General features: G+C 58.8%; 2 protein-coding genes across 7 annotated transcripts in view; one reads left to right on the forward strand and one right to left on the reverse strand.

Moving 5' to 3' along the window:
- The first annotated feature begins 277 nt into the window (after positions 1-277).
- TMEM120A (transmembrane protein 120A) lies at positions 278-17,543 on the forward strand. Its single transcript, XM_037880876.2, has 12 exons — positions 278-532; positions 8,070-8,188; positions 8,677-8,793; positions 10,172-10,231; positions 10,945-11,040; positions 12,334-12,423; positions 12,970-13,035; positions 13,325-13,386; positions 13,754-13,846; positions 14,764-14,828; positions 15,404-15,472; positions 16,056-17,543. The coding sequence occupies exons 1-12, from the start codon at positions 458-460 to the stop codon at positions 16,167-16,169; spliced, it is 1,026 nt and encodes a 341-aa protein (XP_037736804.1). The 5' UTR covers positions 278-457; the 3' UTR covers positions 16,170-17,543.
- A 1,066-nt stretch (positions 17,544-18,609) lies between these two features.
- LOC102945437 (NADPH--cytochrome P450 reductase) overlaps positions 18,610-26,793 on the reverse strand; it is a 57,788-nt gene continuing 49,604 nt past the window's right edge. For all 6 annotated transcript variants that reach the window (XM_007067109.4, XM_027829344.3, XM_037880873.2 and 3 more), the window contains 5 exons: positions 25,944-26,093; positions 23,954-24,221; positions 22,463-22,608; positions 21,937-22,022; positions 18,610-20,458 (listed from right to left, as the gene is read on the reverse strand). In XM_007067109.4, the coding sequence (XP_007067171.2) occupies positions 20,314-20,458; positions 21,937-22,022; positions 22,463-22,608; positions 23,954-24,221; positions 25,944-26,093 (795 nt within the window). In that variant the 3' untranslated portion in view covers positions 18,610-20,313. The remainder of the gene's footprint in view (positions 20,459-21,936; positions 22,023-22,462; positions 22,609-23,953; positions 24,222-25,943; positions 26,094-26,793) is intronic.

Here is a 26,793-nt window from a genome sequence, read left to right on the forward strand (position 1 = left end):
CCCTCCAGCACCCCCTCCCCCAGGGTTGCTCCCCCAGGTCACCCCCCAGCACCCCCCCTCAGGGCTGCTCCCCCAGCACCCCCCGCCCCCCAGGGCTGCTCCCCCAGGTCACCCCCCAGCACCCCCAGGGCTGCTCCCCCAGCACCCCCCGCCCCCCAGGGCTGCTCCCCCAGGTCACCTCCCAGCACCCCCCGCCCCCCAGGGCTGCTCCCCCAGGTCACCCCCGACACCGCCCCCATCCAGGCTGTTGTTGCCGCCACCTTCCCCTCCCCCCACCGTCGCGTGGCGTTCCAAAGCACCGCTCCCGAGCGCCGATTGGTTGTGACGTCCGGATGACGCTCTCAGGACGCCCTGGACGATTGGCCGCGGCGGGGCCCGGAAGTGCGCCCGCCCGGAGGCCGCGGAGAGCGGAGCGGCGCTGCCGGGTCCTGCCGCTCCGTGACCCGCCGGCGCCGCCATGAGCCTCCGCGCCTCGGTCAGCGAGTGTCTGCGGGACTGGGAGGAGCTGCAGGGCGGCTTCCAGCACGTGCAGGTGCCGGGGAGGGGCAGGAGCTGCGGGGGGGGCGGCACGTACCGGAGGGAGGGGCAGGTACCGGGGAACTGGGGGGGGCGGCAGGTACTGGGGAGGGGCAGGTGTCGGGGAGCTGGGGGGGGAGGGGCGGCACGTACCGGAGGGAGGGGCAGGAGCTGGGGGGGGGGCGGCACGTACCGGAGGGAGGGGCAGGTACCGGGGAACTGGGGGGGGCGGCAGGTACTGGGGAGGGGCAGGTACCGGGGGGAGGGGCAGGTACCGGGGAACTGGGGGGGGCGGCAGGTACTGGGGAGGGGCAGGTGTCGGGGGGAGGGGCAGGTACCGGGGAGCTGGGGGGGGCGGCAGGTACTGGGGAGGGGCAGGTGTCGGGGAGCTGGGGGGGAGGGGCGGCAGGTACTGGGGAGGGGCAGGTGTCGGGGAGCTGGGGGGGGAGGGGCGGCAGGTACTGGGGAGGGGCAGGTGTCGGGGAGCTGGGGGGGAGGGGCGGCAGGTACTGGGGAGGGGCAGGTGTCGGGGAGCTGGGGGGGGAGGGGCGGCAGGTACTGGGGAGGGGCAGGTGTCGGGGAGCTGGGGGGGGAGGGGCGGCAGGTACTGGGGAGGGGCAGGTGCCGGGGAGCTGGGGGGGGAGGGGCGGCAGGTACTGGGGAGCGGCAGGTACCGGGGAGCGAGGGGGGGGGGGCGGCAGGTACTGGGGAGGGGCAGGTACCGGGGAGCGAGGGGGGGCGGCAGGTACTGGGGAGGGGCAGGTACCGGGGAGCTGGGGGGGGGGGGCGGCAGGTACTGGGGAGGGGCAGGTGTCGGGGAGCTGGGGGGGAGGGGCGGCAGGTACTGGGGAGGGGCAGGTGTCGGGGAGCTGGGGGGGGAGGGGCGGCAGGTACTGGGGAGGGGCAGGTGTCGGGGAGCTGGGGGGGAGGGGCGGCAGGTACTGGGGAGGGGCAGGTGCCGGGGAGCTGGGGGGGGAGGGGCGGCAGGTACTGGGGAGCGGCAGGTACCGGGGAGCGAGGGGGGGGGGCGGCAGGTACTGGGGAGGGGCAGGTACCGGGGAGCGAGGGGGGGCGGCAGGTACTGGGGAGGGGCAGGTGTCGGGGAGCTGGGGGGGGAGGGGCGGCAGGTACTGGGGAGGGGCAGGTGTCGGGGAGCTGGGGGGGGAGGGGCGGCAGGTACTGGGGAGGGGCAGGTGTCGGGGAGCTGGGGGGGGAGGGGCGGCAGGTACTGGGGAGGGGCAGGTGTCGGGGAGCTGGGGGGGGAGGGGCGGCAGGTACTGGGGAGGGGCAGGTGTCGGGGAGCTGGGGGGGGAGGGGCGGCAGGTACTGGGGAGGGGCAGGTGTCGGGGAGCTGGGGGGGGAGGGGCGGCAGGTACTGGGGAGGGGCAGGTGTCGGGGAGCTGGGGGGGGAGGGGCGGCAGGTACTGGGGAGGGGCAGGTGTCGGGGAGTTGGGGGGGGAGGGGCGGCAGGTACTGGGGAGGGGCAGGTGTCGGGGAGCTGGGGGGGGAGGGGCGGCAGGTACTGGGGAGCGGCAGGTGTCGGGGAGCTGGGGGGGGAGGGGCGGCAGGTACTGGGGAGCGGCAGGTGTCGGGGAGCTGGGGGGGAGGGGCGGCAGGTACTGGGGAGCGGCAGGTGTCGGGGAACGAGGGGGGGGGCGGCAGGTACTGGGGAGGGGCAGGTACCGGGGAGCTGGGGGGGGCGGCAGGTACTGGGGAGGGGCAGGTACCGGGGAGCTGGGGGGGGAGGGGTGGCAGGTACTGGGGAGCGGCAGGCGCTGGGGAGCTGCGGGGAGGAGCGGTGGGTACTGGGGAGGGGCAGGCGGGGGGGTGGCAGGGAGCTGGGGGGGGAGCAGCAGGTGCTGGGGAGCTGGGGGGGGAGGGGCAGGCGCCGGGGGGGGCAGGTGCTGGGGAGCTTGGGGGGGGGGGAGGGGCAGGCGCCGGGGTGGCAGGTGCTGGGGAGCTTGGGGGGGGAGGGGCAGGCACCGGTGAGCTGGGGGGGGTGGGCATGTGCCAGATACTGGGGAGCTGTGTGGGGGCAGGTGCCGGGTAGGGGCAGGAGCCAGGTACTGGGGAGCTATGGGGGGGCAGGTACCGGGGGCAGGCGCTGGGGAGCTATGGGGGTACCACAGTGCCTGTCTCCAGGGCTGGGGCTCCCCCACTGTCAGGGCTGGGCTGGGAGGACTATCTCACTGCTGCCTAGCTCTGGGCTCCACGCTGCAGGCCCAGCAGGCCGGGGGCGAGGAGACCAGAGCGTGGCCTCTCCCTGGAGGCGGCAGCAGGTGCATGTGGGAAGCAGCCACGGGGCCCCAGCAGCCTCTCCACACTCTGGGGGCTTCACAAAGCTGCTTCGAACCTGCCCCCTCAGTAAGACACTGATAACCCACCCCGACGCGCACCTGGGACGCAAGCTGTGACTTGCCTGCCGAGAACCCCGCGATTGTGGCAGTGAAGTGGGCTAGCATGCCTCGCTGCCACCCACAGCCTCTCAACCGTGCCCTGCATGTCCCTGCGAAACGCTGACCCTTGCACTGTGCCCACAAGGGTGGTACACCCAAGCTCTGGTGGGAAGAGGGGGACATACATCTTGGAGTTGAGGACCCTCCACTAAAAATACCCTGCCGGCCCCCCCAGTTCCAGGGGACTCCAGCACTTCCGCTGATCACAACCGTTGTGCTGTGTGAGGGCAGAGGCAGTAAGGCAACCAGATCACCAACAATTAACGGCTTCATGGGAAATTCCCGCCCCCCCACCTTACAGGTCCCTCAATGGGCAGTCAGTACAGGCCATGGAGTGCTGGTATGGTGTGGCACTGCCTTTGGAGATGCATTCATCCAGTCCCGTATTGTTCAGGGTGGATGTGATACACGAGTAACTGCTGATTTTAGAATATCTCTAGTCTCCTTTATTTTGTATGTTGCCAAAGGTTCTTGCCTCAACAGGTCTAAACATTTGCAAAAGAACTTCCTTAAAACAACAATCTGTAATCTCTAGCTCTGGAGGAAAGCAGATAGTCAAGGCATGCAAGAGTGGCCATTTTGAGCATCTATTCTCATTTATTTTTATGTCCAATATTAATCATTCTACCTCAGTAGTCACCCATATATAAATGCATAGTGAGAAATGGTCCTGCTGTGGCCAGTCAAGCTTCTAGTCTGGAAGGAATTTTTATCTTGACTTTATTCATGCTGTGGCAGGGAGATGTGGGGGGAATGGTGGCCTTTAATGGAAGTATAAGGCTGCTGAGTGAATTGTGACCCAGTGATTCTTATCTAGTGTCAAAACACACACTGGAGGTGTGATCTCAGGCAAGGGTAGAAGAAAAAAAATAGAGGTGAAATAGCAGAAAACCATGCAGTCCCCATGTTGTATCCCTGTCTGTGAGAAGCAAGAGGTTTTAATTGCTGCTAAGCTTATCATTCAGTAACTGAGTCTAGCATGTTTGGCTGTCAGTTTCCCTCATGTACACTTTGTCAGTCAGTGATCAGTGGAGTGTTGGTGACCTTCCCGTTCACACTTCCTTTGCTATGTCTCTCCTGCTTTGTCACATACTGGCTATCTGCTGTCCTTGACAATCAGGACAAAACAGTCTCATTGGCTGGGGAAGCCCTCGTGTGTTTTTGGGCCGAGCTGTTTGGGATTTACATCTCGTGTGGATGCAGCTGGAAAGGAAACAATCATTTTAAGGTCTCTTTCGGAAGTCTGTTGTCTGTGGACAGGTTCAAAGATACATCTGTTTTACTGGTAGGCTCTCTGCCTCTTGACTATTTTCCTTTTGGTAAATGATGGAATGCTTTAATGTGTTCACTATGGAGTGAATACACTACAGTGTGTTTGTCCGCCTGCCTGGTGTGATTTACATGACAGTATGTATAGTATATGTTCTTCTCCAAAGCATTTTGTGACCTACTTGGTATGAATACACTTTAACTCCCCTCCTCTCCACTTGGTTCTTGTCTATGGTACTTGGGTGGTTCCTGTGTCAGTTAGATCCGAGACCTACTGGTGACATGCTTTAGGGGAGAAGATTCCTCTGTCCATGTCCTTTTGATGGAGACCAAGGATACAGAGTATACTCAGGACAGCCTTTCTTCACCGGCTCCCCTCAGATGCTGATGGCTTTTTCCCTCTTGGGACAGTCTGTGAAATTCCTAATCAGTCACTCTAGCGGCCTTGCAGAACAAGATTTATTAATATGAGAAAGAGATCAGATTCAAAGGGGGCGTCTCAAAGTCATCTAAGTGACACAGCACCAAGTCCTGCTTTTAGAAATCCCACCCCAGAACAGCAAAGCCAGCTTGCATGGCATATGTAGCGCCGCGTTCTACAAGAGGGATGTGTGGTATAATGGATAGAACGCTAGACGAGGACTTGGGAGACCTGGCTTCAGTTTTGTCTCAGCTGCAGGCTACCTGTGTGTCCTGGGGTACGTCGCTGTGTCCTGTGCGAAATGGGATAAAATTTCCTTGCCTCACACCTAGTAGCAGATATGTTATACCAAATAGTAGATGAAATGGCATATTTAACACACCTTTCAGTATAAGGTTCTATCTATTTTAGGGCCGTATATGGCCCTTGTCACTCTAAAGAATTAGGAGGTGCTCAGATACTAATCTTCAGCACCCCTGTGAGGTAGGGAAGTACCACTTCACAGATGGCAAACTGAGGCACCGCGAGACTAAGTGACTTGCCCAAGGCCACACACAAGTCTGTGGCATAGCAGGGAACTGAACCTGAGCTCCCAAGTCCTAGCTAGTGCCTAACCCTTAGGACCATCCTGTCCCTTTAATAGTGACCGTGAAAATTTGCTTCTGCTGTGACTCCATGGATGACTTAGACATTGTGCCTCCTGCTAGGAATCCCCAGTGCAAAGTGCAGTGAACCTTACCACAGATTACCCAATGTTTCCGTTCCCTGGCGAGGCACACAGGGCTAAAGAAAGAGCTGCCGTCAGTGGAGCTGTACTTTATTACACCAGGACTCAACTTGTCCCGGAGCTGCGACCACAGATGATTAACCACTATCAGGGCTGTGACTTCAGACAGGGCATCCGTTGCTGAGGACTAGGGAAGGGGTTACGCTCTAGGGAAACGCTCAGCCTCGGGGAGGGGGACACACTAGGCATCAGTGAAGGTCTTTTGAGTTCCCCTGCGTGGAAAGCTGTGGGTGTCCTGGCTCAGAAACAGCCGCCTCTGGTACCGTCAGTGGTTCCTAGATGTCTGGCTGTTGATGCATCTGCTTGAATGACTGCAGCTCTTGCCAAGTACTGTGTTCACTTGTTTTGGCTCCCGCGAAGGCTTTTACAGCTGCTCCGAACTTCTGAGTGTCGTGCCCAGTGATTTATGGGTGGCCAAGTCCCATTAACACACACCCAGCAGAGTACATGGGAGTTCTCTAGGAGTTAGTCATAGAGTAGGGGGTTTTCCAGCCCCACTGGTGGTTGTTTATGCATATTCCCATTCAGCGGCTCACTGCTGGAGCCTAGGGGGAGGAAGCTGCTCAGAGAAGTGGGATTCCAGTAGCTCTGCAGAAATCAGGGTGGCTATATTGCTTGGCATGGGTTACAGCCAGGAATGAACTGTTGCAAACTCTCCCGTGCAGTTACAGCAATTTACCTCTACCCTACCCCACCCCCCAGCATTCCAAGACCAGAGACTCTCAAGCACAAACTGCCTGGTGGTCTCTTGATTGGGGCAAATAGGGGCACCTGAGCGAGACCAGCCAACTCGTTTCACTGGTGTCTCAAGATGTGCTGGACTCCAAGCCCCCTGGTTCTGATTTACCAAGAGCATCTGTGTGCCTCTCCCCAGAAGGGTTAAGTGAAATGTACCAGAGTTGCTGTGTGAAGGGTTGAGGAGGCAGAGTGAGAAGTGATGTAATCTGCTCTCATCCCCCACCCGCAGAATATAAGGGACAGTCTTGTTCTTGGGAAAGCGACCTGCTCTTGAAAGACCTATCCTTGTTTTGCTCTTGATTTGGCCAATTTGTGAAAAGCAGGCAAAGATGTAATCTAACATCTTAACAGCTTCAGTTCCTTCATCTTACCTGCTACAAGCAATGGGGTCAAGAACATGCCGTTTAAGAGGCAACTTGCGAGATGACAGCCCTCAAATATTCCACAGCGCGCTCAAAGCTGGTCTGCTTGCACCACAGTGTGCAAATTAAAAGCCTGCAAATTTAAATTGGGTGGAGAATTGTTTTCAGCAAAGTAGAACTAACCTGCGGGACTCCCTGCTGCAGGACACGATAAAAGTAATTAAAAAGATAGTGGCTAGAACACTGGGCTAGAGCTCAGACTTTGGTTGTGTTCCCAGTTCTGCCACTGACCTGCTGGGTGACCTTGGCCAAGTCATTGCACTGCTCTGTGCCTCAGTTTCCCCAACTGTAAATGAGGATAATGATACTGACCAACTTCCTAAAGCATTTTGAGAGCTACTGGTAAAAGTTGTAGAAGGGCTTGAGATTCTAGATCTGCAACTGAAGGTCCATTATAAGATTAATTGTGAGCTCAGCTTTAATTCTCTAGTTGACGGTGCTATTCTGAATTGTTCATCAATGTCAAACATGTAGCATCTCTCAGCAGACTTTCAAAAGAAGGGTAAGCGTTGATGTGGCAAGGGCTACCACTGATTTCCTAAACATAAAACAAGGCAGGGCAGCATTTCAAAGACCACCCGTGCCAGGCTGCAGGACATAACCTCTGATCACCAGCTGGGGGAAGGTAGGGGCTCCTTCCTCCCGCAGGCTATGTCAGTCAACACAATACGGGACCAGTCGGTGTTACAGGGACACCTTCCCCTGAACCATCTGCCACGGTTGGAGGCTGGATGCTGGGCTCTTCACGGACACCTGGTCTATAGGGCGGCTTTTAGTTCAGCAGCTTCCCCTCTGTCACAGACAGGTCCTAGCTGTGCGCACTTCCTCCCCGGCTGGGTGGGAGGCTGCTGGGAAATGCTGAGTCAGCTGGCCCTGGCTGGCTCCCCGGGGCTGAAGCGAAATGGCGGCGTGGGGCAGGGAGAGGCCCTAGGTCACCCGGCAGGTCGGTGGCAGGCTGGGAACAGAAGCCAGGGTCCGAGGCCTAGTCTAGGCTTTAGCTGGAGGTGGCTCCTTGCCAACTACTTGCTCTCGGCAATGAGGAGCAATGGAACACAATGGGCAAGCTTACGCGGGGGGGCAGGGGTGTGAGACCGTCTCTAAGGGAAGCTGAATCCCAGTTTGGGACTGAAGGGGGCGGGGGGTGAGACGCTTGGCTCTGGGCTCACTTCCCACTGCTTGTAGAGGCTGCATCAGGCCAGGGAAGCAAACCCCGCTTCTCTGGTCTCCAAGCATTTACCCAGTGAGTTTCCAGCCCCAAACGGAGGGGCAAATACACTTCCCAAGCGGATGCCACGAGTTGGCGGTGGAGCCGGGGATAGTTCTCAAAGGTCCTGCCTCCTGTTCCTCTGCTTGAATCCCCAGCCCACCCTCCCTCTCACACCTGCAGCCTCCCGGAGAATTAAACAGGCTCCCAGCTGAGGCGCCTGGGCTCACCGCTGATCTGTTCTTTCCATTGCCAGGAGGCCCATAAGCTGTACAAGCAGAAGCTTGAAGAACTAACCAAGCTGCAGGATGGGATCTCCAGTTCCATTGCAAGGCAGAAGAAGCGGCTGAAGGAGCTGTCTCTTGCCTTCAAAAGGTAAAGAGCTACATGGGAAAACATAAGGCGATCCTTGCGGAGCCCTGGTTGGAGGGAGCGTGGGAGCCTAGCGAGCAGCATTCCTACACTGTGGGGTGCTGATGCGGGGAGGAATTGTTTGGAGTAGGTGAACCATGGCGGCAGGGTAGGATGAAGGATCTGTTGCTTCTCTCATACCCTCCTTTCCTTTCTCCAGTCGTTCCTTCATCCCTTGCCCACGTTAAACATCAGCTCCCCACGCTGACTTCCTAGGCTTAGAAAATTGGTGGATGCTTGTTCATGCTGGTTTCCACCCTGCTTCCTCTTAGCCTAGGTCCCATTCAGAAACTTGGGGGCAGACCCAGGGATTAGCTCCCAGATTTCATCCCCCAGTTAGTTCTGAATTAATCTCTCGTTTCCTGCTGTCGTGCTGTCCTGCGGTGGGACGGTGTCACGCAGCAGCAGCTGTTGGTCCCTTTTGTCAGACCAAGTCATGTTCCTTTCCCCAGCTGCAAGTCCTCGATAACCGCCGAACAGGAAGAGTCCATCCGGGAGATTCAGAGCCTCATCAAAGAGAGGCAGAGCATCTTCTTTGAAATGGAGGCGTATTTGCCAAAGAAGAATGGGTAAGAAGCCGTCCCATGGTCTTGGGGTCTTAGCCAGCAGTAAAAGGACCGAAGCTATTGACTTCTATACAGCCGTTACCAGAGATTGCTTGGGTTACCAGCCAAAAACTGCCCAGACTCTAGCAGTATGTCAGTGAGAGACCTGATACACAGCTAGTGCAAGTTAATTTCCCATCACTTCTTCTCAATCCCCGTCCTCCTGATTCAGTTTCTAAGCCCCCATTTCCACCGGGCTCGGGAAAACCTCAGAGTAACCAGCCAGAGACCGATTAGGCTAGGGGCCTTGGCACAGTGTGTTGCCAATTCAGAGCAGAGTATAACCCCTGGGGCTGGCTGCTTGGAGCAGCAGTGTCTTTGGACACTGCTGGCATGATGCTCGTTCGCTCTCCAGCGTGCACTGGTGTTGCCCCGTGACCAGCAGGCCGACCTCCCGCTGGCCGGGCAAGAGGCCCATTAGTGGGGTGTTTGAACAAATGTTTATTCTAGGGTCACAGTCTCTCCTTAGTGCAGTAAAGTGTGGGGGGGGGTGGGAACAGTGACAAATGCTGCTTAGTATCACTGGTTAGGAAGGTGAGAGCCCGGGGGTGGAGTTAAGGTCCCAGGCGGGATGTTTCGGGTGTGTTACCAGGCAGCGGAGCACAGGGCTGCCTGCGTTCCTGGTTCCCCCGCACAGCATCTGCAATGTGCTGCTAAGCAGGGAGACTTCCATTCAGCAGTTACTCTGCAGGCTGGCAGAGCAGGAGTAACCATCGCAGTCCTGGGGTGGGAACGGCCCCATATTTTGCAGGGTTCCTGTCTCCATACCCCGCTCGTGCTAATGGCTGCCATTAGTGAATTTCCTAAATCCTCCTGCCATTGACTTGGTTGTGACAGCAACGGCCCCAATTTGGTCCAGAGTTCTCGTCCCCAGCAAGTGCTGCCCACTGTCCGGGGACCCTCGTGAGCATTGGTGGGGAGGTCCTTGGGGGCACAGGTTCTGCACTTGGCCATACTTATCCAGACTGCTGCGGGTGCCCGAGGCAGCTTTGGGCAGAAGCCACCTTCCGCTGTGCTAGTGACAGACCTGTGGCTGCGTCCTTGACAAGTGGAAAATGGACAGGCGCCTGTCCCAGCCGGTGTTCCTGGGACCGACAGATGAATGAATCAGCCTACGTACGTCTGTGCCGAGCGTGAGCGTAGTAATGCTTGGCGTTGAAGCCTGTACAATGCGTGTGTGTGATAGCCACGCGTTAGCCACGCAGCAGGAGCCCTTTCAGTCTCGGATGCAAGTCCGGCCACTGTCACAGCGGTGCAGCTGGCTCCCCGCCCCAGTGGGCGGGAGGGGGAGTGCTGTACACCCCCTGTGTATGTTCTCACTTCTCCTCCCGTTCTCTTCTAGGTTGTACCTGAGTCTGGTGCTTGGGAACGTGAATGTGACTCTACTCAGCAAGCAGGCTAAGTAATGCCCCTCTGCTACCCATCTGTTTGCGGCCGCTTACGGGCAGTAGAATTCCCTTCGCTCTTGGCGAGGCGGGACGTCTTCTGCCAGCGCGTGAGCGTGTCTGGCCGTGACCCTGGCCAAGCCGAGCTGCAGTGCTGAGCGCTGACCGGCACTCTTCCCCGTCCCGGCATCCGCAGAGACCCTCTTCCGCCAGCAGACTGATTGTCACGCTGACCCTCCCCAGGGCTGGGTTTAGGACACTCCCTTCCCTAGAGTTAACCTCTGACACCTGACCTTCTCTTGCATGTTCTTACAACTCTCCTGCCTCTGGCAGGGGTCTTTCGGTCAAGCCTTGATGGGAGATGTACTGGGAAAACACAGGTTTGTTAGTGGTTCAGTAGGTGGCATTCTTCCCTCCCCGTTAGGGTTGGTGGGTTGGGGCTGGTGTAAGGGCAGGCGGAGCCTCTGGCAGCACAGAGACCCCTAATGCCATGTTGGGACATAATCCAAGACTTGCTCAACCAAGAGCCCCAGCACCCTTCCCTACAGCGCCGTGGGTCTCCTGACCGAGACCCAGTAGCTCACAGTCCAAGCTGGTACGGCCGCAGGGTCGCTCAGGTTTACCCGGTTGCTCTTTGTAGCCCCGGGAGATGGCCCTTGTCCACTGATCGTTGCCTGAAGACTGGGCTTATTCTCCGCACACCGTGACCCTTCGCTGTGCTTCCCTGCAGGTTTGCTTATAAAGATGAGTACGAGAAGTTCAAGCTCTACCTCACCATCATCCTGCTCATCATCTCCTTCTCCTGCAGGTTCCTTCTCAACTCCAGGTGAGTCTGTAGCGAGATGCTCACTAAGCCATGTGGGCAGCCTTACAACAGAGACCATCTCCTGGGCTGAAAGCCAGGTCTGCTAACAGACTGCTTAGGTGAGGTGCATGGGGCTCGCGTGGAAGGTGCCGGGTTGAGTAGCTTCTGGCTCAGGCTACCATCCCCGAATGATGGGAACCAAACTGCAGACTGGTGCCTCTATAGGATCCTGCAAGGACTGTGGGCCTACAATAGGATTGCTGGAGGTAACAAGATCTTGAGCTGAAACGTTCCCCTGGTGGGCTGGAGATGGGATCCCGGACAACGGACTGGAAAGGGGACGGTCACGTCTCCCCAGCTTGGATCCGGTTTGCAGGCGTGCAGTGTGTCTGCTGCTAGCCCACTGGGCTCTGATGAGGTTGAGGCTGGCCGGCCATGGGGAACGGTACCCACCTGGGGGAGCAATCCAGGTGCTGAACAAGGCACCTCCACAAGTTGCCACCCCGCAGTAGGGTGGGATTTTCCTGGTGTCTGTTCTGCAGTAAATTTCCATCTCATTGAAAGCGTGAGGGAGGTAGCATCCAAGGGGTAGCATGGTTGGACCGGGTCAAAGATCGGTAACTGGCTAGGGAATCAGGACTCTCCAAATAGCTGGTGACCCTTTTGCACGCTCACACACTGGCCAGTCGGTGTCGCTGTACCTGTCTCAGCACCTGGGTTAACATGAGAGGCTTCCACTCCTCTCTTTGTGGCTGGAGCAGCTCCCCACTGAGACCAGAGCTGGTGGCCCCCGCTGAAATAACTGTATGCTTGGAAATGCCCATTCGGGGGTGCGCTCAGACCCCTGGCTTCTCAAAAGTGTGCTCCTGTCTTTATTCCAGAGCCACGCCACTGCTTTCAGGTCCTTCCCAAAGAGCTTGACCTTACAGCCTGACCTGCTCGCGTTTCAGTGCCTCTCTTACCTTCCCTGCACTTGTTCCCTGCGTCCTGCCACGCCGCGCCCCTAGAGGCTAGCCCAGAGCTTGCCTCTCGGCAGCATGCAGGTCAGGAGTGGGAATGCGCCGGAGAGCTTGCCTTGCGTTGCATCCCTGCCTCCCTGCGGCGCTGGTGTGGCTGTTCCCAGCCGTTCCGTGGTAGCGGAAGCTGTTTAGTGAGCCAGACACTCAGCCCCAAGCCGTTGCTCTGCATGTGGGCCGAACGCTCCTGCAGGGGGGCGTTCAGAGACGCCCTGCAGTGATGTCTGGCTGGTCCCCGGTGGAGCCGCAGAGACCCTGCTCTGCTCCCCCTCTTCACCGTCCGCTTTGTGTGTGACAGGGTGACGGACGCCGTCTTTAACTTCCTGCTGGTCTGGTACTACTGCACCCTTACCATCCGCGAGTGCATCTTAATCACCAACGGGTCCAGGTGAGCAGGGTCCCGCCCTCCCATTCCCACAGCTGAACCCATCTGAGCCCTGTGTCCCCAGCCTCGCCAAGGAGGGGCAGCACACAGGCTGAGCAGACCGACCCCTACCTGCTGCATTAGCCTCTGCTCCTAGAGCTGCCCCGAGCTCCAGGGGAGCGGGCGAGAGACCCCCCCACTCGGGGTCGCCTCTGCTAACTGGGAGAACAGCTTGCTCACTATTGTGAAGCACTCCCCGGGGAGGGTCAGCGGTGTCTGGGATGGGGCCATGGGAGGAGAACCAACAGCTTCAGGGGTAGCAGTTCCAGCAGCCTGGCTCGCTGATTACAGCCTGGGCACGGCAGTCACTGCTTCGTGCCATAGTGCCAGCACCATCCTGGTGCCAGCTGAGCGTCTGCCCTGGCCTTGTTTTCTGTCTGCTCCTTGTGAGCAGGGGGGGAACTGATGGCCTGTCTCCTCTGGCTGGAGGGGCCAGCCTGGCCCTCGCCTCCCTTGCAAACCTAGCCCCACCTGTGTCTCAGTCTGTCTCCCTCTTCTCTGGTCCCCCAGAATCAAAGGCTGGTGGGTTTTCCATCACTACGTCTCTACCTTCCTCTCAGGCGTCATGCTGACTTGGTGAGTCTCCATCTCTGCCCGTCGCTGTGCATCCTGCATCATCCTGCCCTCTCCCCCCTGGCTCGCAGTTGGGTCACGATGAGTTAGAGGACAGATTTCACCTGGGCGGGCTCTGGCCAGCCTCCCCCTGAATTGGGTCCCTGCAGCCCTTGGGGCCTCAAAGGGAGTAGCCAGGGGATGGGGCTGTGGGGGACACGCGGATAAAACCCATGGAGCAGGCTGATGCCAGCAGGGCTCTCCCTACGCGGTAATGCGCCGAGCATCCCCAGCCGTCTCTTCTCTCCCGCAGGCCAGACGGGCTCATGTACCAGATGTTCCGAAACCAGTTCCTCTCCTTCTCCATGTATCAGAGTGAGTGTCCCTGTGTGGGCGGGGAGCAAGCCTGGGTGCTGGGCTTTGGAAAGCAGGGCTGCTTGGAACCGCCCAGCGGGAGCCCCCAGAGCAGCGGGCTGGCGGCTGCGTCCCTCTCCTGTTGGCCTGTTTCAGCCATGCCCTCTGGGTCCACAGCGCTTACAGGGGGATTCTTTGATGGGCCGGCTGGGGCAATGAGACGGTTTCTCCTCCCTGGCGCCCTGCAGGCTCAGGAAGCGGTGACGGAGCACTGGCCTGGCCTGCGTAGGGCACTGCCCGGAGCTGGGAGGGCCTGTTGCAGGCCAGTGGATTGCACGCTGGCAGTTGGGCAGGAATCTCCCCTCCCTGAAGCTCTCCTCTCTCGCAGGCTTTGTGCAGTTCCTGCAGTATTACTACCAGAGCGGGTGCCTGTACCGGCTGAGGGCGCTGGGGGAGAGGCACAACATGGATCTCACCGTGGGTAAGTTGCTTCCCGTCTTCCCGCCAGTGGCCAAAGCCGAAACGGAGCCCGCCGCTGCCTGCCCAGGCGGGAAGCTGCAGTCTACCACCCAGCTGGCTGTCGTAGCAGCAGAGACGCTGGCCTGGAAACGATCAGGCCCCGACCCTGACTTCAGGCCCGTGGGGCAGCTTGGCCCGTCCCCAAACTCAGTGCAGCCAGTCGGCCATCTGCGGGCCGGAGCAGCCCTGCCTCGCCGGGCCGGTTGCACTGCTGGGGTTCCCCTCGCTGGCGTTACGGCGCAGCAGACCGGGAGCATGGGCTGGGTCATCCCGCAAGCGTCTGCCTCGCTTGGGGCCACTGGGCATGTTTCTCTAGGGCACCTGGCTCAGTCGCTCTCCGGCAGGACTGCACCTCCTATGGCGCACCGCTTCTCCCCTCTGAGTGCAAGGAGGGCACGCGTCAGAGGGGTCCCTGGCTGTTGTGCATCAAGGGAGACGTAGTCCGGCCAGAGGTCCCAGCCCAGAGAGGCGAAAGGGAGTGCAGACCATCTGGACTACAACTCCCATGAGGCTCTGGCACCAATTGGAGTGGGAAGATTTTGGTTCCTTATAAAATTTTCTGCAATCAAGTGTTCTTGTAAATAGAAACTTTTGACCTACCATTAACCCGCAGCATGCCACACGCACCCCTCCTTGCTTTCCAGCACTCTTCCCTGGCTCTCTAAGATGCTGCTCACCCAATACAGCGGGTGGCCCTGTCTGGAAGCTAACGCCTCTCTCGGGGCTGTGGGATCCTTTAGGACACCAAGGTTGTCCCTGACGTCTGTGTCCCTTGTGTGTCCAAGGCTGCATGGCTCTTGGGGCTGGCTGAATCCAGCCCCGTACCCACAGCTGTAAGGCACGGAGTTCTAAGGCCCCCTTCATGTCCCGTCTCTGCAGAGGGCTTCCAGTCGTGGATGTGGAGGGGCCTCACTTTCTTGCTGCCGTTCCTCTTCTTTGGCCAGGTGAGAACGCACCGTCCGCCCGGGGTGGCTCTCTGCCTGTTGGCAAGGGGGCTGTGCTGCCCAGAAAGCACTGCTGTAAAGGATCGGGGATTCTCATGGGTTTAGCGGCGCTCGCTCCTAATTCCATCAGCCTTGGAGATAGATGAGAGGGAAGGGGCGCGAACGCCATGGGCTAGCGTGCTACCGCCCAGGTGCCAGGGGAGGAGAGATTCCAGGCCGCGTTAGTGCGAGCAGAGTGCCTGGGAGATGCTGGCGTCTGGCAGGTGCAGGAAGCTGGGGAGCGGGAGTCTGGACGGCCCCTCCGGCTAGAGATGTGCATAAAACAAGGCTCCTTAAATACTTAAACCAGCATCTCTGCTGAGCAGCACCTGCTCTTGCCTAGTGAGTTGGGCTTTTCAGAGGTGGAGCTACCCCAGATCCCAGCGATCTTCAGGAAGAGCTGCCAGGTGCCTCAGGCTAGGTATTTGGGTAGCAGGAGGCAAGGCCCATGGCGCTGGCCTGGGACACGTCCACGCTGGGGACCATCTTACATGAGTCTCTGTGAAAACCGTCCCTTAACCCTGTGTCTCCTTCAGTTCTGGCAGCTTTACAACGCAGTCACCCTCTTCCGTCTGGTCAGACATCCACAGTGCAAGGAATGGCAGGTGAGCGAGCGGCCCGGGCAAAGGGAGCATGGAGGGAGGGGTGGTGGAGCAGGGAAGTGAGATGATGCCTTGGAAACTGCTGCCCCCAGGCCCCCCTCGCTGCCAGCCCTTGTCCTCCCAGCAAGATGCCCAGGCAAGAGGAAAATTGCTTTGTGGGTGGTGGGTGCAGCCATTCTGCTGGGTAAGGATCACAGATTCTGGCAATTTCCTCTCCGCATTCACTGCCTGCTGCCGACTCAGCTGGGGCATGTGCAGTGTGGGTCTGGTCGCCAGGCTTCCTCCCTCCCCTTGGGGGGGTCAGAACAGGGGTGAAGGGCCCACCTGTGCCCTCAGCACAAAGGCAGAGAGAAATGTGGGGCTGGGAGCTCAGGTCTAGTCCCTCCCCCCATGCTGAGGCAGGAATATGTCCACATGCAGCAGCCGAGCCATATGCAGAGGGGTCTGAGCCAGGCTGCAGGGAAGAGACAGAGCAGTGTGATGGATGGGCCGTGGCCCCTCTCGCTGGCCACGGAGATCCCAGCTCAACACCCCTCTTGGACTCCTGCTGGTGGGTTAATTCTAGTGTCTCCTGTCAAACTCTCAGGTTCTCATGTGCGGGCTCCCCTTCTTCGTGCTCTTCGTGGGGAATTTCACCACCACCCTGCGGGTCGTCCACCAGAAATTCCAGAACCAGAAGCAAGACGCGAAGGCCAAGTGAGAAGAGGAGCTGATGCTGAGATGGGGGGGGGGGGGCTCGCTCTCTCCAACCCCCTCCCCCCCCATCTCCTAGCCATAGTTCAGGCTTTGCTATCCGACGTTCCTCCTCACCCCTTGAACACGTGCCCGTTCCTCAGAGGCAGGCCTGTGCAGCCAACCTCAGGGGAATGTGTGTGATCCAGTAAACCAGGCTGCTGAAGTCCAATGCACCTGACTGGTGCAAGGCTCCCTCCCAATCCTGGCCCCAGGAAATGCTGCCTTTAGTTGGAGCCGCTGCACACCTGCTGCGATGCAGGAGGATGGGAGCGATCTCCCCTGAGGGCACCGTGGCCAGCCAGGCAGTCATTGTCCCACTCTGCCCCCCAAGGGGCAGGGACTGTATTACCCCCCCTTTGCTCCAGAATTGGGGTGATGAGGGCAGTAACTCCAGACCCACCTGTGCTCAGCTCTGATGTTAATGTGACCCCTTTCTTAGGAGTCAGGCCAAACCACTACCATGAATACCCAGCTCGCTCCAAGTAACCTGGGAACTGAATTCCCCCAGTTACAGCTGGTGGGGCAAAGCCTCTTACCTGGCTTCTGCTCTGAACACTCCTGTGTGGACAGCTGGGCCTGAGGGGGAGGGAGCAACCCCCAGCCCTGACCTTATTCCAAGCTCCCCCTCCCATGGACAGTGCTGCTGAGACACAAGGGGTGAACGGCTCAGCAACCATCCCCTTTGCATGGAAACGGGCTCCTTGCTTATTTGCTGCTGAGTCCCCAGTGGAAGTGCTCTGGCTGCGGGAACCAGGCTCTCCCAGCCCCCTTGTGGGAGCAGATTCCCTAAGGCCTGGCTCTTCCATAAATCTCCTTTGAGTGATGGAGAAAACATGCTTTGTAAGTGTTCTGACCTCTTTACTACAGAGGTGGCAGCTGGTCTTCAGCCCAGGGCTGCTCTGCATCCTCTCTGCTCGGGCAGGATACTTTAAGGGCATCCTAGAACTGCTGCAGCCTAATGCCCCAGCCTCCCCTTCCACACACACACACTCCCCCAAATCAATTCATTGGGCAGCAGAAGCAGAGTGAGGGAAGAGATGCCAAAAACCATACAGGACACAGTGTGTGTGTGTGTGTGTAGCTGGTGCTAGAAAGTAGCTTGAGCTCTGACTTCCTAGCCAGCAGGTTCCCTGGGCTGGTCTCCCACCTCCTTGCTGGAGCAGCTGTCCTTGCTGGCTTGTGATCTGCTGGGGGAAGTCTGATCAGCTAATGAGCTTTGGTTCTGGGGAAGACATGTCATGGAGGGAACTGTCGTACCTGTATTAATGTCTGTGCCTCCTTTGACAGGAAGCTCATCCAAAATAAAGGGAGGAAGGGGGCCATCCCTTCCTGTGACGGAGCTGTCTCTGACCCCAACCACTCTTAATCCACTGGCAGGGTAGTTCCAGGCTGGGGGGAGGAGATGTTGCTTCAAAGGAAGGAAGAGGCTTGGGGGAGCCCTGTCCATTCTCACTGCCTCTGCCCAGAGCTCTGTTGCTGAGGGGTAACTCGGCAGGGGTAAGTGTTGCTTAGGTTTACGCCTCCCCCCCAGCATGAAATACAGCCTGGGCAAGGGGAAGACGCCCTGCCAGGGGAGGGCTCTGGGCCAAGCTAGCCCAGGTGTGTCTGCCACAGGGGCAGCTAGAATCGAGCCTGCTTAGTGCCAGTCCACGTTTCCTTCGGACGGGGGAAGTTACGTGGGTCGGTCTCGCCCTTAGCGTTAATCACGCTGATGAACACGGGACTCGCTGCAATTACACGGTGGTTTTCCATCAGCTCTCCCCTGGAGGCCTGTTTGGAAAGAAAGCGGAGCTCTGAGCCAGCCTGGGAATGAACAGAGGTGGGTATGGAGGGAAGGGGAGAGGCCCAAAGTCAGCCAATGAGGTGAGAAACTCTGAATCAGTTTGAGCTCTTGGGGGCTGGCTGTGCCAGCATTGTGTATAGCCAGACCTGAGCTAGCTTTGATCCCAGCAGCGAGCTGCCCTTCAAGTCCGTATGTGGGACTAGCCCATGCTGCAGATTCACCGCTACTGGAAAATGAGGTCAGGTGGAGCCTGCGTGCACAGGTACCAAGGAAACAGCCACCTTGGGAAGTGAGTTTTAAACACACTGGAGACATGATGCACTTCAGATCCCTCCCCCCATCTCTCCAGCAGAGTCTTGCACCGAAAAGAGGGAAGAAGAGACTAAGTGACATGCCCAAGGTCTCCTAGGAAAGGCTGTGGCAAAGCAGGGGACAGCAGCTGGGTCTTTTGGTCCCAGATTAGCACCTGAAGCATGGGCAGGTCACCTGTAAAGCTGTTCTCACAAGGAAGGAGTGCCTGGTGACCTTCCCCCTGGCAATGGAGGCTTTGTGGCAGGGTGTGGCAGTAGCCTGCAGCTCTTGCCTCTTGGGTCTGTTTCTCGCTGAAATGAAGCACGAGGCAAAATAAAGACCCTGTTTTATTCCAAGGGGACAGTATATTTAAAGTATTTACATTCATGGGACAGGCTGAGAGAGCTTTTCCATGAGCAGATCTCAAGCAGGGGTGAACATAAAACACAGATACCAAAACTGGGCCTGGAGAAGCTGAAAAGGGGGGGTTCAGTTCATGTAACTAACCAGGTGGGACCCAGTTCTCCTCCCTGCTCCCCTGGGCTGACTACAGCTGCACATGAGGCTCCCTGCAGGCCAGTAGCTGGAATTACTCCCCCCTTTTCACAGGAGGAGGCTCTGGCCATCTCCTGTCCCCTCTGACTAAGGAAACAAGGTTCAGTGGAGGCAAGCGCTGCCGCTAAGTCCCTGACCTGGTGGCATCGCAGCAGTGGCTACATAAGAGACAAACCCCAGGCCAGGGAGGTTAGTGACTGCTCAGGAGGGAGCCATCCTCCCCCTTCCAGGGCCCAGGCTTCCAGAGGGATTTTCTGTCACTGGGCTGGGACCTTACAAAGCGAGTCCCCAATTTGCTGAGACTTGAGCATTAAGCTGCTGGGAGGCAGCCCTGGCTCCAGCTCCCCACCCCCACCAGCCAACTTACTGCTAGGGCCTGTGGGGCCAGGGCCAGGGCTGGGGCAAGCCTCGCAGCAGAGCAGGACTGTCACAGCTCTCCCTAGGTGCTAACGGGTCTCTAGCCGGACCAGAGAGGCCTCCAAGCACAGGCTGGGCAGGAGTTTACACCAGCAGGGGCTTGTCCTGGGTGTTGCCTGGCACACACTGAGGCCAGGGTAGGCGGCGCAGGCTCTCAGGTGGCCAGGGCTGGTTTCAGACCACAGGAGAATTTCAAAGGTGGGCAAGGCTGCAGGCTGCCCCATCACAGCAAGAGGGGGCACACCCCAGCCCTCTTGCTCAAGCCAAGTGCCAGCAGGACAGGACCTGCTCTGCCCACGAAACGACCAGCAAGCAGCGAGTGCTGGAAGTCTCGTGGGGCAAGAGAGACACAGACTCAGCATCCTGGCCTCTGCCAGTGGAGACCTTCTGATGCCCTGCAAGGGAGCTAGACCCTCTCAGCACTGGGCTCCCACGTGCAGCAGCCAGGGGGCGTAGCTCTGCTTGCACCAGATTGTCCCCAAAGAACGGGTTAAAAACCAAGGCAGCTCCCTGGGAGAGAAGGGGGCATTGGGGTCTATGCGACTGGGCCCAGAGGGGGTAGGCTGGAAGCCAGGGGCTGGGTACAGGAAGGGCAGCCCCTTGCCCCCATGTCACAGTTTCCACAGGAGCACGAAGCGGCTCCAGAGAGAGGAGGGAGTGAGCGTCCTGCAGACGGTTTGCTGCACAGACAGCAAAGCAGAGCGGGCAGCCCTGCCAGTTAACCGGCCTTGCCCTGCGCCGCAGGAGAGGGGAACCCAGGAGCAGTTCATCAAGCCCTGGCTTCTGTTGGTTCCTGGGGCGAGCCCGTCCATCTCAGTGGAGATGCGTCTCCCTCCAGAAAACCCAGGGGGGTTCCAACAGTTCCTGCCCCGCCCTTCGCAGGGCTCTCAAGAGCTGTCTAGCGGAGGGGGAGGTGGGTATAGAAGGGCGATTACCAGGTAAGGGGATCTAAGGTTTAGTTTAGTTTCATGGCACGTTCTTGCAATGGCTGGGGCAGGGGCCGTTTGTCTCCTGTTCAGCAGCCGTCTGGGAATCCTTCCTCTTTCCAGCCCGGGAGCCCGGCTTAGCTCCAGACATCCAGGGAGTAGCGGCCCTTGGTCATCAGTTTCTTTACATAGTCCACGGCCTGGGGCTGGGTCATGCTGCCGAACTCGGCCACGATTTCGTAGAAGGCGTTCTGCACGTCCCGCGCCATGTTGCGAGCGTCACTGGAATGACAAGGGCACAGAGAGGGCGTGAGTGAGGGCAGGCGTCACTCCTCCACCTCCCTCGGCTCCGTAGCCCTGGGAAAAGGTGAGACATTGCAGAGGCCAGGATGGGCAGAGACTGGAAAGGAAGGTACCAGCTCCCCAGCCTCTGGTGCCAGGCCTCAGCTGTGCATCTCCCTTGAGGAAGGTTGCTTAGTTTGGGCCCAAGCAATACCAGGCTGCCATGTGGGCACCTGCAGCGGCATCTGGCCCAGCCAGGATCAGCCCTAGGTCTAAGGAGCTTGGCTGCTGAGAGATCAGAGGGACACTGAGCAGGTAAACTCCACATTATGGAGTGTGGGCAACTATCCCTGGGGCCAGCAGCGCGCGTCGGCCTAGCACCCGCAAGCGCTCACTAATCTGCACAGCACCCCTGCGATGCAAGGAGCTGCCCCAGTTTACATCCTGGGAAACCAGCAGAGGGGAGGCTATTTGACAAGTCCATGGCAGAGCTGGGGGAGAACCAAGGAGTTCCTGGCTCCCAGGCCTGTGCTCAGCCCACACTGCTGCTGTTCCACCCCCAGCTGCATTGGGAGGAGGGGAGGTGTTAGAGCACATAACTCACTGAACCTGGCCCTGGCCCCTTTGTAGCCAGCTCTCCTCCCTCCCTGGAACCCACCCAGCCCCCTCTCCTTCCCCAGGCATTTCCCAGTTAGCCCAGGATACTCTGGCTGCCTCATGAAGTGCTCAGCCCTCCCCAGGGGCAAGGCCCTGTCTGCAGAGCGCCAGGCCCGCTGTGGGCACTGACGGAGCCAGCAGCCCTTGGCCCAGGGAGCTGCTGAGAGGGCTTTATTTGCACTCGACCCTGCTGGCTCAACTCCCCCCACCCCATTAGCTCAGCAAGGCCCTTCTCTGGGGACTCTCTGCAATGGCTCTATTCCCAGCCTGTGTCGGCTGGGACCTGAGACACACAGTTGGGCTCGGAGCTGTACGTAGGGGGACACAGGGCAGGAGGGGAAGCTGGTGACCGAACCCAGGGCTCCTGTCCGCACCCATAGCAAGGCCTCAAGCCTGCCACCTGCTAGCAGGCCCCAGCACTCCCGTGACTTACTGGGGCTCTGGATGGCCGGGAGCGGAGCCTAGCACAGGACAGTGACTGGGAGACAAGGGCGCTGCTGGCCGTGACGGGGATGGCGCCACGGCCTTTGAGGTGCGAGCCCCCATGCGTGCGAGGCGAGCTCTTTGTTCCTCCCCTTTCACACAGGGGAGTGTCAATGAACCCAATGTATGGGTTAAGAAGTGAGAGTCAAGCCACATGGTGCATCCCTTAAAATAAATCGAGCTGCCAGGTTCTTGTAAAGCCACATGCCAGCCCCCACTCAGCCCCCCCGAGAATAGGGCCCCGCAATGGGAAACCCCGGATTATCCCACCGTCCAACCAAAGGCCCCGATGCAATTGAGCCTGCGAGGAGCCCAGCAGCGCCCCGGGCTGGCCTTACCCGCATACATAGATGTGAGCGTTCCCCTCGTGGATGAGCTTCCAGACCCCCGCCTTGTTCTTCTTCAGCAAGTGCTGAACGTAGACCTGGCAGAACAAAGGCAGCTGGGTTTACAATAGCGAGGAAGGGAGCAACGCCGATACCCTGCGCCAAACTCGGCCCGCAGCCGAGCTGGCGGCTTCGTCCCGGAGCTGCCGCACGTCCCGCCGGGAGGGAACCAAAGCTGCAGGCCTGACCCACTCCGGCAACAGCCTGGGGCGGGGGGGCATTAGGGCAGGCTCTCAAGCCAAGCGGGAGTGCAGACTGGGGCTCCCCATTCACGCCCAGCCAGGTGCTCTCTGCAAGGTGTGGGGTCGCCTCGCTCTGAAGTGCGGGGTACAGGCCGATGCTGCCAGGACCAGTTGGACAAGTAGCCTGGGCTGGGGCTGGCAGCTCCTCCTGCACCACCCACCCGACTGCAAGAGTCCAGCCGCCCGCACATGGGCTGGAGGGAGGGAGGGACTGGAGCCTCTTCGCTGGGCTTTACCTTCTGGGCCTGGTCCCGGGAGAAGGCGACGTTGAGCTGGGTGAGGGCTCCCTCCTTGTGGAACTGGGCAAGCTCCTCTCGGTACAGGTAGTCCTCGTTCTCATGGCGACAGCCATAGTACAGCACCGTCTCGCCAACGGCCTTCCCTGGGACCCAACGGGACAGCTGTCAGCCCACCCCCGTCACCTCCACATGGCTGGCTAGCCAGCTACTGACAGGACTTCCACGGCCCCTGCTGCCATCGTTTCTGAGCACTGCACCTAACTTCCACTGCTTGCAACGGGACATGGGCCTAAGTGACTTGGACAAGGTCACACAGGGAGTCTGTGGCAGAGCAGGGAATCGAAGCCAGGTCGGTGGCCCATCCTTCCACCCTACAAGGGCTAGCAGAAGGCAGCAACCTTCCACCCCTGCAGCCACACAACTTCCTGCTCCAACCCATGCCAGGTCTGTACAGCGCCGTTATCTAGCTCCACCTGCCACTGATTCCGCAAGCGCGAGCCAGGCTCGGTGAAAGCGGCAGGGCAGCAGCTAATCGCAGGAGGTTGAGTTGAAACCTCTTCCGTTACTGACACCACCGGGTGCTTCCTCCTTTCTGGGCGTGGGCACCTCCCGACCAGCCACAACGCTGGTCAGACCCACCTTCCCTCAGCTCCCCAGCGCTGACAGACCCACCATGCTGCCTGCACCCCCTTGCAGAGAAGGGAAGCAACGCTCCCTCCTGCTTTCCTGGCACTGAATGGCGCAGCTGTGTGTGTTGGACCAAAGTGCCGCCCAGCGGCTGGGCCCACAGAGGAAAAGGGACCTGCTCCCCCCAGCCGTGTGTGCTGAGGTAGGAGCTGACCCTGGGGGAAAAGGTATTTTGGACCAGATGATGCCACGTCTCATCATTGTAACATTTTGGTAGGGCAAGGGGGCAGCTGCTCCTCGTTATCCCAGGGACCCCAGCCCAGGTGTCGTGCAGCTTCCCAGGGTTGCAAGTGAACGCAGGATGGGCTGCCGCTGGTGCCCTGAGCGCACCCCAGGGTTGCTCCATAGAGCCCCACGATAACAAGAGAGCCGTGATTGGCCCATGGTGCCGTCAGTCACCGCAGGTCAGGGTGGGACGGGGTGCCCCCTACAAGCCTGCAGCAAACCGTGCTGACTTAGGTGATTGGGGGGTGCGCGGAGTTGGGGGGGGGGGCAGGGGTTACAGGAAATAATCAGAACAATGCTCCCGTAACAGACCGACTTTTACATTCTAACCTTCAAAAACTGCAAACCCTTACTGCTGCTGAAAATCTCCCCCCCGGGGGGGCCCCCACACATGCTACAGAGAGAGCTACTTTTGAAGCCCCCTCAGGAAGGAGCCACAGGTGTACGGGAGGGGGCCCACCTCTGGCAGCCGACATGCGATTGTCACTGGACACTGGCACTACAGCGACAAGGCAGCACATCCAATCGATGGCTGCCCCAGGACCAGCCCACCCGGCACCGCGGCTGCTCGCTCACCTTGCTGCTTCAGCCAGGCCCGCTCCTGAACGAAGCCAACGAACGGGGCGATCCCAGTCCCGGGCCCGATCATGACGACGGGCGTGCTGGATTTGAAAGGCAACCGGAACTGTGACTTCCTGACGTACATGGGCACCGTCAACTTGTGCCCGTTTTCATTGGGCACCTTGTTCTTCAGCCAGGTAGTGGCCACTCCTTTGTTCACCCGGCCTAACTTGGTCTCGTATTCCACAACCACAGCACAGATGTGGATGGAGTGAGGGTGAACCTGGAGCAAAACCAAAATCGGCACCAGCTTTAGAGAAATGCGGTCACCCATTTGGCTTCTGGGCGGCACGTGAGGGTGAATTAGTCCCATTGGCTGTCCACAGACGAGAACCAGCACCCCCTGGAGCGGGGAAGCTAACGAGAACAGTTGGTGCAAGCCACTCTTTCCTGCAGCTCTCAGGGTCTCAGATAACAACCCAAGTGGCCCTCCTGCTAAAGCCACAATTTATACCCCCTGTATCTTACAGGGCTCCATGGGAACAATTTTGCCTCTCTATATTCCACTCAGGGTACGTCTCCATGGCAGTCAGAGGTGTGACTGCAGCACCAGCTTTGATCTAGCCAGCTCCAGTAACAGCAGCGGCGAAGTCCTGGCGGCACGGGCCGTGCAAGCCCGCTCGGGACCTTGGGTTTGTACCTGAGCAACCACCGCCAATGCTGCCACAGCTTCCCTGCTGTGATTTGTTCGGGCTCCCTAGAGCAAAGCTACAGACGCTGCCACACCTCTGACTGCAGAGCAGACATGCCACAGGCTGTGTGAAATCCTAGCACCGGGACAAGACGCGATCGGGGAATCCATTATTTTTTGTCACGGTCCAAATTTCCTGGTCATGGTCTAGCCAAGGTCCAGAGAAAATAATAATAATTATGATAATAAGTAAATAAAAATTTTTCGGTGTCTGTGCAAAAGCAACTGGGGGTCCGGTTTTGGCCCCCTATTGACTACCCCGTGCTAGTCTCTATCCTCAAGGGAGTTGTCCTTTAGTGCCCCTGCTGGGAGGAATGCCAGAGTCCTGGTGAGCTGATCTCGGTATCACCAGCCGGGTTAGTTGCCCAGCGGGACGGGGAGGAGGCGGAGTGCTGGTATGACATGCTCTCTAACTGAATCCTGTGACAGATCCCATTCCCTGTGCCCCTGCATTGCAGGAGGAGTGAGGAACTAGTTGAGCTTTGAGGCGAGGAGAGGTTTTGCTGCACCCCAAGTTCTCTCTGTTAGAGTTAGGGATGGAGCTAGGTCAGCAGGGGCTATCTGGGGGAACGGGAGCTCTGCATCAGCGTGCGGGACGTGTAACTGAAAGGATGCTGTGCTCTGTTCCAGAGGATGCACCTCTCTCGCAATACCATGTCAGATCCCTGGGCCAGGCTGTTCCTCTGCTTCTCTCCAAATGACAGCTCAGGACATTTTCAATTCAGCATCCCCGTTGTCCTGAGCTAGCTTGTAACGGCATCTCCAGCCTCGCAGGAAACTTATTACTGCAGCAGACCTGACGCCAGTCTGAGTCTCAGCGATGGCTTCAGCCCGGTGCACGCTCAGAGCTGAGGTGTAGGGCTCTGCCCCATTCTGAGCTCCTGGTACAAAGTGCGAATGAAAACAATCCCAAGGCAAGGAGTATTTACCTCCAGAATCCACCTAGCTATGGAAGCAGGGCCCTAGAGTAGCAGGAGCAGAGCGAGGCAGCCTCAGGGCTGTGATGGGGACACTGATTCTGCATCCCACATGTGGAAGACCAAGCGCACAGGATGTGTTTCCTTAAAGGGGAAATCCCTGCATTCCTTTCCCCGCCCCCAGGCGCTCAACCATGCAGGGAGTTGTCAGGATGGCTGGGAGGTTGGAAAGGGAGGGACTCTCTCAGGGTTGCTCAGTTGCTCATGCCAAGAAACAAAGTCCTTCCTCAGGGCTGATAGACTGCCCGGCTCCTGGAGGCATGGGGAAAGGACTCACCTTGGAAGAGGAGGCAATCGAGTAGTAACGGGCCTGCAGGCGAGGCAGCAGCTCACAGAGGTGGTCGATGGGAGGTCGGAGAGAAGATACATCCTGCAGGATGGCTAGTATGTTCCTTCTGGCCTCCACAACCCAGCTGAGGTACAGCGTCTAGGTGCACAGAGGGTGTAGACAGGAGAACAAGGCAAAGGTGAAATCCTATGGCCTGTGAGACACAGGTGGTCAGACTAGAGGATAATAATCATCCTTCGTGGACTTAAAATCGGTGACTATCGGACATCAGTCACCAGGTTTCCTTGCACCCATCCTTTGGCACAATGAAGGAGCAGCTCTGTGAGGGAGCACAGGAGCAGGAGAGGAAATTGTAGCGGAAACACGGGGAGTTGCACCGAGATGGATGGGGCTGGGGAAAGTTATTTCTGCAGGGCAGGTGGGAGCACTCTGCCTGCCATCAGCAAAGCCACTCCCAGCGATACCTGCACTCAAGGCCTTTAACTCCTCCCCCAGAACACTCCTCCGCCCACCCCACCCCACAAGGCGCTACCTCCCTGCCCTGTCACGAGGCACAGGCCACTGTCACAGACCAAGCACGATAGGACTCTTGGAGTTCACCCAGCCTCTCTCCTAATAACCAAGGCAAGCCACCGCTAAGGCCTCTGTTTGTCCTCTCCACCTTCACCCGGACACTTGGCACCGACAAAGATTAGGGGCAACATTGTCAAAAATACCTGTGACCCGTAGGCTCCAAAGTCCCGTGTCCAGAAGTGACTGAGACACATGGGTGCCTGAGTCTCACTGGAGGTCAATGAGATTTAGGCTCCTAATGCCAACATTTTGGGAAAAAACCAAA

Source organism: Chelonia mydas, chromosome 17, assembly GCF_015237465.2.
Source record: "Chelonia mydas isolate rCheMyd1 chromosome 17, rCheMyd1.pri.v2, whole genome shotgun sequence".
Lineage (NCBI taxonomy): Eukaryota > Metazoa > Chordata > Testudines > Cheloniidae > Chelonia > Chelonia mydas.